This window comes from Cibotium barometz, chromosome 27 (assembly GCF_041138505.1).
Source record: "Cibotium barometz isolate CiBa-2024 chromosome 27, ASM4113850v1, whole genome shotgun sequence".
Lineage (NCBI taxonomy): Eukaryota > Viridiplantae > Streptophyta > Polypodiopsida > Cyatheales > Cibotiaceae > Cibotium > Cibotium barometz.
Genome location: NC_141072.1, coordinates 27,081,518 through 27,092,903, shown reverse-complemented (window position 1 = coordinate 27,092,903; position 11,386 = coordinate 27,081,518). Strand labels below are relative to the sequence as shown.

The window sequence follows — 11,386 nt, the reverse complement described above, 5'->3', positions numbered from 1 at the left end:
GAAATGTGAAGCAAGCTCTCAAGCCTCTTTATGAGTACAAGTCTCAATCTTGTAACCTAATTGTGCTTGAGTCCTCTACATAGTTTAGCAGATAATCATCATGTTTATACTTAGAATCGTCCACCTTATCTTAGCACTAATCATATTATAATTGATGTAGGATTAATTCACCCTCACCATAGCCCTGCACATGATTGGGATACCCATGTTTCTTAACACACACACACACACACACTCGCTCTCTCTCTCTCTCTCTCTCTCTGTTCTCTGTAGGAGTTTTAGTTGCAAAAATGAGTTACATGTGTCACCATGAAGTGGTCTTCATTATCACCTTCTTTTTTAGTTCCCTCCTCCATCCCTCCTACTTCCTTTGTTGCTTTCATGGATTTTGAAGCACCTTTTTTTTAAGAGCAAGGTGGATTTCTTCGAGGAGGAGCTCATCTTCTTGCACTATTTTCCTCCTCTTCTTCGTACTTGTCACTTCTTGGCTTGCTTATCTAAGACGTGTGCTCTTAAAGCGTTATGCACACTTTGGATGTAGGGTTTCCTTTGATGTGTTTGGATTAATCTAAACACATTGACATATACAAGACAAATTACTTAATCGCTTGCTACAAATTACTCAATCGCTTGCTACAAATTACACTCAACAAAACCACCAAAAAAGAGTATAATTACAAAGGTGGGTGAGAGATATGAAACCACTAATGCAATCGCATTCGACTCTCTATGAGCTTCCATCGACATTGTACCCACCACAACCAAAGTACCTAGATCTTCTATATGTGGTGGATGAATGATAAAGTTGCTGATATGTGAACTTACCAGCCATGGATTGTTGGCTTAGTTGGTGGCATACTAGATATCCCATTGGAGAAAGCACCTTGTAGGGGTAAGTATAACTTTCTTGGATTTGAAAACCAATAGCTTGCATTTGGAATCTGAATTGTAAATCTAGTCTTTTATTGTGGAATGTGGTTGGAGATTACAACTTCGATTCTTATCAGTTAATCTTTTGTTATAGGAGGTGGACGACGACAGTTTGTCGCACATGCCGACCACCAATCTAGCATAAACGAAACATGCAAGTTGGTTAGCAGGAGAGGGTTTCAAGGGAACCATCTCTTTATATAATGATGTTATTTTAAATCTCGCTAATGTCCTCTTGCAATCCACAAAGAAGCATGTATTCTTGTAAGGTAAATATCAAGGAGCATGCCCTACAATAACAAAGTTGATGGAGAAGACCAAAACATTAAAAGTTCCAAGTCCGTCAAGCACCAGCATATTAGTGGGGGAAGCAGTGAGTGGCACTCCAATGCATGTACAACTAAACTATATTGGTGATAACATTACAGTTAGCCGGCATTGAAAACCCACAGCTATAAATATTGAAGAAGATAACTTGTCACATCGTCCAAAGTATGTTACAGAAAACCAACCACGCAAGAAACAAGGTAGGAGAATAAACTTTCCACCCACTATTCCTTCAACTGCATAAGGTGGTCACAATGCAGAGGGATTAGCACAACTGAATCAGAGGTGCAGGAAATTTTAGAGAATGACATACATGACTCAATGTGGGCTATACATCAAACACCTCTACACAGCAAGGTCACTTGCCAAGGATAGTTAGGTGGCCAAGATGGTAAGTGTAAGAAGAGTATCAAGAACGCGGGCAAGCTGTTCCAACTCCATCTTTCTATGGTATGAGAGAGTGGTCAAGGAGGCAAAGGCATTAGTTCATGTGGTTTTGCAATAGTAACGTGGATCGTACTTGGAGAGTATGTAATAGCATCTGTCAATCACCTGCTAGACCCCCAGTGGTATGGCTAGTTGGACGAGGTACAAAACCTTACTATGGATGAGGTTCAAGGATTGGAGACTAGTTGATTTACATTGCAAAAGAGACTACACCAAGAAGCAAATGATGTAGCCAATTGTTCAACAAAGTACAGAAGTAGCATATCGGATATGGCAGAATAGATTCGGTAATTTCAAACACAGCTACGATCTTTGAGCATTTAGTCATTAAGGCCGGACAGATGGAAGTATTTGTAATTGAGACTAAGAGATCCCTACTATGCAATGAAAAATATTGGGTAACTAAGGGAAAGAATCCATCAATGCACATGTCCCGATTTTCAAATCAGAGTGGTAGACTATATTATTCATGCAAGCACCTTTGTTTTATATATTTGTATATCTTTAGGTTAGATGCGAATCATAATATATTTATACATCAACCCACTCTAAAAAAGGAGGACCTAATGAGAATGTTCAGCACAACAGGAGAACAATTTGAAAAGGACCTTGTATAGTTGATGACATTGTACTATAGTTTTGAAAAAGATCCTTTATGCTGCAATAGTAAAATGTCCTTTGTATCAACTCTCTAGCAAGGTCTATTTATTTTTTAAATATTTTAGCAGGAAAATCAATATGGTTGTATATCCATCTACTTTTCTAAATTTAGGGAATAACCATACATGTACTTTTCTAAATTTACGAAATATCCATGCAAAATCCATTTTTGCTTTATGGTGAGGGAGAGAAATACAATAAGAAGGAGAGAGGCAATAAGATTTGGAAGTGAGGATTAGAGTAAGAGCCACAAGTCATATTTATAGATACTTAAAGCTACATTCTCTTCCTTAACAACCCTCACCATCATCAACTAACCTTTGTTGATCTCAATTATGTCTTCTTCTAATGGCCCCAACTATACTTTGAAGGATACCCTTGATAGGGTTTGCAAAGATTTGTGCAACAAAACGAACGGAGATGCGATAGAACATCTGAGAATTACAACAAAGGCCCGTAATATTTAGAGCAAGATGCTAGCGAACGAGCCTATTAATTTTGGAGATTTGTATGTGTGGAATATGAAGATTGGAAGCGCTATCGGCACTTGAGGAAGTTACAGGTACATTGGTGAAGAGAAGGAGGAGCCCCCCAAGAGGAGTTGAAGAATAGAGTAGCCCATAAAAGCGCGTAGGTGTAGGAACCCTAGGTAGTTATGGTATGTTATCAATTGTAAACATTGTTTGATTGCTGCAGCCCTTAATAAGTATGTAGATGTCTTTACCTTGAGAGGATGATGTAATAACCTTTCTGAAATAAAGTGATCTTTCAACTATAATTCGCCTTGTCTTTTTTATTAATTGCCTTGTCAAATTTTCGATTTGTTGTTGCTTTGAAAACAGTCTGTGATCTAAATGAAATTTCTTTTTGGAAGTAAAATTTTCTCTGGCGCACAATTGGTAGCTATATTATCCTATTCAATTGTGTATTGTTCATTGTTCTTCATGACATACTTGCTCTTCCCCAAAAAAGAAAGAAAAGATGCCTTCATTATTGGGGTGTAGGATTTTGAGGAAAGATGCCTTTATTATTGACATTAAAAAAGAAGAAAGGTATCTTTTATGTTTGGTGCAAAAGAAGAAGGAAATCACAAAGGAGTTCTGGACTGAGAATGGGACACGGCTCCAAGAGACCGTCCCATAGTCAATGATAGCAGACGTGCTGTAGAATCACTTGTGAGATGCCCAAACATGAATGACGGCCATCGATGGTCAATGACAATTGATATCTTCGAGAATCATATGTGAGAGACTCCGACAAAAATCACCAACAATAATATAAACACACAAAAGGACTCTCCAGTGTTTTCCTTACAACTGTAAGCGATGACACGTGTGTGCATGTTATCCACACACACACACACACACACACACACACACACACACACATATACATAAACACACAAAACTAGTGGTGTTGCCACATAGACATCCTTTCTATCAATCTGGCAAAGACAATGCAATAAACTTGAAGCTTGCCACGTCCTCCATGTAAGGCAATTGACACAACTCTCATGGCAATTAACACAACTATCATGTGATCAAAATTGCAGGTCACAAAGTATGAAGAAAACACATGCCACAAAATCGATTTTTGCTTCCTTTTTTAAGGGTTTTTATTTTTTGTTTTTAAATGAGGAATGAGGGATTTTGTGGCTCCCTCTTTTTTAATAAAATTCTCTTTTTTTTATTTTTAATTAACAAGCTTCATACTTATAACTCTACCCACATGCATCATGCTACTGAAAATACTATACATACATACCTACAATAATTATAAAAGTAGATTAGCATACATACTTACAATACTACTAATGATAGTGGTTAGTAAAGGTGGATTAATACTTATTATAATAATTAAAAGAGTGGGAGGGAGTAGCCTTGTGTGCAATTTCTAAATTTTGATCAATACCCATCCCTCCTTTTTTTAAAAAAGCTTATGAACCATAGAAAATACATGATTGTAACTTAATAATCAGCTGTACACAAGCCACACAAATAAATCCTTGAGATTTTCCTTGCCAATTAAGCAAATGTTTATTTCCTTGAGATTTTCCTTGCCTTGATTGATGTGATGATATACCATCAAAAGAAAAGCATGAAATAATCTTTTTCCCACAGGGTTCCTGCTCACTAGATTTATGTATCAACCATTTTTTCTCTTAGAAGCAAATTAGCAGAGAACAAATAAAAGGGTGCAGGAGACCTTTTAAGTTGTATTCAATTGCAAGCTTGTGATCAAGAAGTTGAGAGAGAGTTCTGTATACAAAAGACATCAACAAAGCCATAAATCCTATCTAGTGCTTTGATAAGATGATTACAAGCCACATAACTATTGAGGATGTGTTCATTCAAATGACTGAAAGCCATGCTTTAAATTTCTCCATCCCACAATTCTATGGGACTTTCGTAAGGCCCCGACATGGGATTGCAAAAGGATCTGCCATCCAAGTTCTTTTTCTGCTCGATTTTACCGATGAGGTGATGATCTTCGTCTGTGAGGCGCCACCCAAACACCTCGAAATTTTCTGCCATCCTCTTTTTGTTGAAGCTCTTGGGGAGTACACTCACTCCCTGGTCCAACCCCCACCTCAGCACAATCTAAAAAGCATTTATTAAAATTAAAAAAAAACATAAGATTGAAAGAACCTTTTATCAAAACCACTAATGCAATCCAGTTGCAACTCCCACTTCAACACAATCTTAAAAACATTGCTTTTAACATATGATTAAAAAAACCTTGTCAAAACCACTACTGCAAACCAGTAGCTACATTAATATAATCACCTTGCAAGTCTATTAATTGCCTCCTAGGCTATAGCCCATGTCAGCACCCATCCCAACAAGGAGGAAATACTGGGTTCAAATCTAGAGGAGATACTGGGTTCAAATCAGGCCTGAAACTTGAAGGCTGCAATGGGCATCAAATCCATTTTGGCCTTCAGGTGAAGTCTACCAAGAAGCTTGCAAATAAAGGCAATAAAAGCAAATTTTCCTTAATAGTGGGCTTCAAATGAAGGCCAAGATAGCACCTAGGCCTTCAATTTTGAAAATTTTGAAGTCTAGGGCAGGGTTGCAAATTTCAGGCTTGGTTCAAATCTACTATTGTGACAACTAAATTCAGTACCCACTCTCTCATTAAAATGAAAAAATCTTTTAATTGGTCAAGCATTACACTGACCTGTGCTGGAGTCTTGCCGTGCTTGAGCGCAACCTCTTTGATTATGGGATCATCTAGAATAGCAGGCGAGCCCCAATGCATAAGTGGTGCCCCTAATGGAGACCATGCACTAATATGAACGTTGACCTTGCTGCACACTTCTCTTAACTGCTTCTGCTGCCATTTGGGATGCATCTCTACCTGCCCAAAAAAAAAAAGAAATATAAATTTTTAATGAAAATATTTGGAACATATTTGAATCAAAAAAATAAAAGTAAACAAAAAAAAGTCAATAATCTTTGTTAAAAATATGGTTGATGATTGGATAAAAAAGGATTGACTAAACCAAAGAAATACTAGCTTTTCAACAAAATCTGGCTGATAAATTGAATTAAAAATGATACGAAACAATGCAAATTTTTAAAGAAATTTGCCTGCTATTCTTTCAAAATGATAAATTGACACTGATTGACAACTTTCAGGCCAAAAGGATCCTCTCTAAATCAAAATAAAAACAATTTACAAAAACACATTTTGACTTTGAAAGTACGCCAAAATGCCTAATTAGACTTTTACTAAACTCACCAGCCTTTAGGTTCAAAACATTTTTGGCAAAATCAAGAGGACCCAAGCCCTAGTAAGCCTGCAAACAATTCAAATCTACTCAATCTAGATGCTAGTTTAAGCTAACTAAGTAACAACCCATTTACTCTTATTGGTAACAAAAGCAAGAGGGCCCTGCCTTAATGAGGCTGCAAACAGTTTGGATTAGTATAATCTAAACGCTAATTCGACTACTGTAATTGAAATGTTTTAAGTATAAGACATAATCTGATGCAAAAGAAAGCCTTCACCTGATTTACTGCTGGAGGGATCTCTGCAAACTCCAGTAAGTCCATAATTTTCTTGGATGAGAAATTGCTGACACCGATGGCCCTTGTGAGGCCTTGCTTAACACAGTCTTCCATGGCTTTCCATGTGCCTTTGACATCAAGTGGCAAAAGCTCGTTGGGCTTCGCATTGATGCGCGTGCCTTCCTTGTATCTGATTGGCCAGTGGATGAGGTAAAGGTCCAAATAATCCAACTGCAATTCCCTGTATGATGATAGCCAAAAAAAAATGTCATGGTTTACTCAATTGTATGTGTGTATGTAATAATTTTTGCATGCATTATATGTATGTATGTATGTGGGTCGGTGGGTAGGAATTTGTGTACACACATTCTCACCCACCCCATGATCAGAAAATAAGTATCATATTAAATTGGAGCTGTAATTTCTTCTCCAAAATGAAATGATTTATAATGTAAACTTATACTTATATGCATGATGGTTCGAAAATGTGATATCAGAAAATGTGATAATGTAAACTTATACTTATATGCATGATACATCGATACTATAAAAGAAAGGAATGACAAATAAATGATCCTGATCAATGTCAGCCATAGAAAAACAACATCAAAAGAAGCTTATTATTAGAGGACTCATACATAGAAAAAAAAGATAATTAATTGGTAAATAGAGAACCCACAAACAGGAAAAAATTAACTAAGACTCATAATAAAGCAATGAAAAGAGATGATCAAACGCAAAAAGAGGGAAGACTCGGTTTAACAATTCAAATAGCAGATTTGAGTGAAACCCTAATTGAGAGATGATTAAGAACAAATCATGATAAAATCAGAAGGCGTAAAAGATAAGGAAGGATTGAACACTAACTATTGCTTGGCTTGGTCAGTCTGGCCCACAGACTTTCTTTGAGGGTATGGATTCTGATCCTGTCATCTTGGTATGTAGAGAAGTGGCTCACGATATTCCTCAGTCGCGGTATACACCACCTTTGTAGAGTATTGATTCCACTTGGGAGATTATTGGTTATAGCCTGACGAATTTGGAGGGCCAGATGCATAGAGGCTTTAGAGGGTATTCAGATATATGATGCTCAGTGCATCTACATCATATGGAATGATAATTGTTCACACTCTTATGGCCACATGGACTCGTATACACAAAGCGCGCTATGTTTATAAGAGAGCTGGATCATGGTGTTTTTCTTCTCCTCTACTCCCACACAACTCTCTTGGCATCACCATACACTGTAGGATGAGGATTGATTTTTCATTTTCCGGCTTTTAGCCGTGATTTTTTATTGTTTCATTCATACTTAATACAAGTGCCTTTCTTGAAGAAAAAAAATGAGGAGAAAACCTTAAGTAAAGGGTTAAAAGATGATTAAGAATTAAAAACCTGAGGCTTTTTTGCAGGGCTGGGAGGACACCCTCGGGATAGGCATCGGTACACCATAGCTTGGAGGTAATGAAGAGGTCCTCTCGCTTCACTGAGCCGGCCTTGATGGCCTCTTGCAGAGCCTCCCCAAGAAACCCTTCACTCTTGTAGAGGCTTGCTGTGTCAAAATGCCTGTAACCCACCTGTGATTAATGCCATAACTAGTGGTTTAATTTATATAGAAGCATGGGAAAACACAGACCTCAACTGCCCTAATGGACGTTTAACTGAATTTTAACTCAATTTGATTACATGGGCAGGGGAGTTAAACTCAGTTTCATGTTATGAGCGCAGATGTTTAACTCATGTTAAAGCCGTAATTAATGATGTAGGGTTAGCTACCTCTAGAGCTGCAGAGATGGCTGCCTTCTTCTCTTCGTGGCTTAAGGAGCCATCAGAGCCGGTGCCAAGCCCTAGCAGAGGGATAGAAGCTCCTGTGTTGAGCTGTGCAGCTTCTGCCATGCGTCCTCGAGAGTGTTTTGGAGGTTTCCAGAATTGCCTTGGTATATCAAGCTGATAGCTAGGTGTGAAAGAGTACAAAACTGTTTTGTCCGGACGCCAAGACACTCCCGGCCACACCAAATACCATTGCTCAGTGTTATTTTCCTGGCTGGAATTTAAAAATCCCGGTTGGAATTTACATGTTTTAGTTATAAATCCCGTAATAAGTATGGTTTTTAGAGATTTTTAGGTCCTAATCCTAGTTAGGTTTTAGCGTTGCCTTTAATTTTAAGGGTTGAAAAAAACATTAGCCAAAGACACATAAAAAAGTTACATAAGTACACACACTCAGGGGGTGCTATACGTCTATCACCTCCATATACACATCAATGTCCGTGTTCGGGAAACTATTTTTACACCGAGCCTTACATCAACCCTTTTCACCCATGAACTACATCGAATTTAACAAGAAATTGTAATTTTGAACAAACATTTTCTTCACTCTTTAATTTAATTATATAAGAATATGGCACAACAGAAAAAGATACAACAAGAGAAAGTACACTAGATAATGCAATAGAGAGAATGGAGAGAATTTTAAAATTCTGATTATACCAAACAAGAGATAGGTACAATATGATGGTGTTGTCCACCCATGCGCTCTAGTGTAGAGCTTAGATGACGATCTAGATACACTCTGGATGGAGGGCGTACTCAAAGTATAGGGAATATATGCTCACAAGCATTGGATGCCTTTGCTTGTGCCAACTATATCCATTTATAAGGCTGCAGAGGTATTGCGGTGGATGCATCCAAGACGTGGACAGCTACGCTACATTGATACGACTCACCACTTGCGTATTCATAACACGTCCCAATCGACCATTGCCCACTAATGATGAAATTAGTATCCAAAGGAATATTCCAAAGAATATTTCCTATACCTTTTCAGGCCATGCCTCATTATCTCCTAACCATCAATGGTCACAACTACGACCCCTTCCAGCATCTAAGCTAGGGTTCTCACTAAATATATGTGCACCAATAGCTTCTCCTCATCATAATGGGGTCGTACAAATATGCACCATACATCAATGTGAGATACATGCTGAGAGTCGGGCATTGAACATATATTAACACCCCCCCTCAATGTCCACCCTGAAGATGAACTAAGAGTTTCTTGGCCCTCAATCTTGCCAAGTCCATGAAGATGTTGAGTGAGCTGGTCTTTCCTAAGAGCTTTGGTGAAGATGTTGGCACAGTTTTGCTACGTAGAACAGTACTATAGCTCCACAATCTCATCCTCGATCAACTCCCGCACATAATGATATTGAATCTCAATGTGCTTTGTGCGAGCATGAAACACACGATTCTTTGCAATGGCCATACAACTCTGATTGTTGCATCGTAAGGTCGTGGCTGACCTCACTGGAACTCCCATATCTGCTAGAATCCTCCTCAGCCATACTGCCTCACAGGCAGTATAGCTGACCTCACTAGAACTCCCATATCTTCTAGAATCCTCCTCAGCCATACTGCCTCACAGGCAGCAAAACAAACGGCCTTGTACTCCACTTCAATTGAAGAAAGTGCCATTGTGGGTTGCTTCTGTTGAGAAATGTGGTGCTAAAGAGCACAAGGAAAATATGGAGTGAGTGTGAGAAGCCACATCACCAAGTGAGAATTATCCCACATGCAAGAGAAATGCTAAAGTTGTACTCTCTTCATATAAAGGAGGACATTTCAAGCAATGGAATACAAGCACAACATCTCAAGTCTTTTTATGCGTACAAGTTTACATCTTGTAACCTAATTGAACTTGAGTCTAAACTTAATTAGCACCCACTCATCACAATGAGTCTTCTTCATTTTTATCCACCTTAGATTAGTGTTGTCATTAGTGTAGGATTAGTTTATGATTAGGTAAATGTCTTGTTATTAAAAAGTTATTTAGGAGAGCTTGATCCATGATTTCAATAGCTTCTTACTAATCCAAGAGAACACACCGGATCCAAGTGAGAAACAATATCCAGAAACTAACTTTATGGTGTCACAATCTCCAGCCCAATTGGAGTCACAATATCCCACTAAGGAGTCACCAGACATGTATATAATTCCATACTCAATGGTACCTTTGATGTAACTAAGCGCACGCATTACCTTTGATGTACCTAAGCACACGTATTACTGCATTCCAATGACTTTCCCTTGTTTTGTTGGAGAACCTGCTCAACACACCAACTGCATAGCAAATGTTTGGTCTAGTATTGCACAAGAAAATCAAACTCCTACATCTTGATGAGGTGAAGTGCCCTCAAAAGAAAGGTTAGAGTTTACTTCCATCGATGTACTTATCGGCTTGCAGTTTGTCATATCAAATTCCTTCAAGATCTCTGTTCCATACTACTGTTGAGAAATGAAGATCTTGTCAGCAGACTCCTACCAAACCTCGATCCCCAAATAATAATGCAAGAGTCCCAAGTCTGTCATCTCAAACTCAGAGCCAAGCCTTTCTCATGCTTGCTAAATCAAGTCATCATGGTTGCCTGTGATAATCAGGTCGTCAACATAGAGAACAAATATCACATATTTGCCATCCTTTCTAAGTACATGCAAGTTAGCATCATATGCACTTCTCTATTTTTTAAGATATGGGCTCTATTATTTTACTGTCTTAAGAGATTTGGGCAAAGATATGACAAAAAGATCCATGTTACATGGATCTAGAATCCCAGCTCTCTCATTGGTCAGGCCAATCTTTTTTTATTCACTCCTTAAGAGGCAAAATGGAGAGTCCATATTTCTCCTAATGATGACTAGAGTTGCAAATCCTTGAGGGGGTAGGACGTTTTATGTGTGGTTAGGAACCATCGTACATGGTGGCTTGGACACAAGCTATCAAAGAAAGATTTTCTCAAACAAGAGCAAAGCACCATCATATATTGTGTACGATCATTGATCCTACATGTGTGAGTGAGATCCTACATGTGTGAGTGAGATTTTCTCAAACAAGAGCAAAGCACCATCATATATTGTGTACGATCATTGATCCTACATGTGTGAGTGAGATCGCTCTCTTGGCAAGCCTACAAAGAATGAATTAGTAAGTTGCGTATAAATTTGTGTTTGAGATC

The 11,386-nt window shown here is 38.2% G+C and overlaps 1 protein-coding gene across 1 annotated transcript; it reads right to left on the bottom strand.

Moving 5' to 3' along the window:
- Positions 1–4,551: 4,551 nt before the first annotated feature.
- On the bottom strand, positions 4,552–8,310 carry LOC147623238 (non-functional NADPH-dependent codeinone reductase 2-like). The gene is made up of 5 exons (XM_086821332.1): positions 8,154–8,310; positions 7,773–7,954; positions 6,378–6,618; positions 5,545–5,724; positions 4,552–4,964 (listed from the first exon to the last, which is right to left on the bottom strand). The coding sequence occupies exons 1-5, from the start codon at positions 8,271–8,273 to the stop codon at positions 4,737–4,739; spliced, it is 951 nt and encodes a 316-aa protein (XP_086677458.1). The 5' UTR covers positions 8,274–8,310; the 3' UTR covers positions 4,552–4,736.
- Between the last annotated feature and the right edge of the window lie 3,076 nt (positions 8,311–11,386).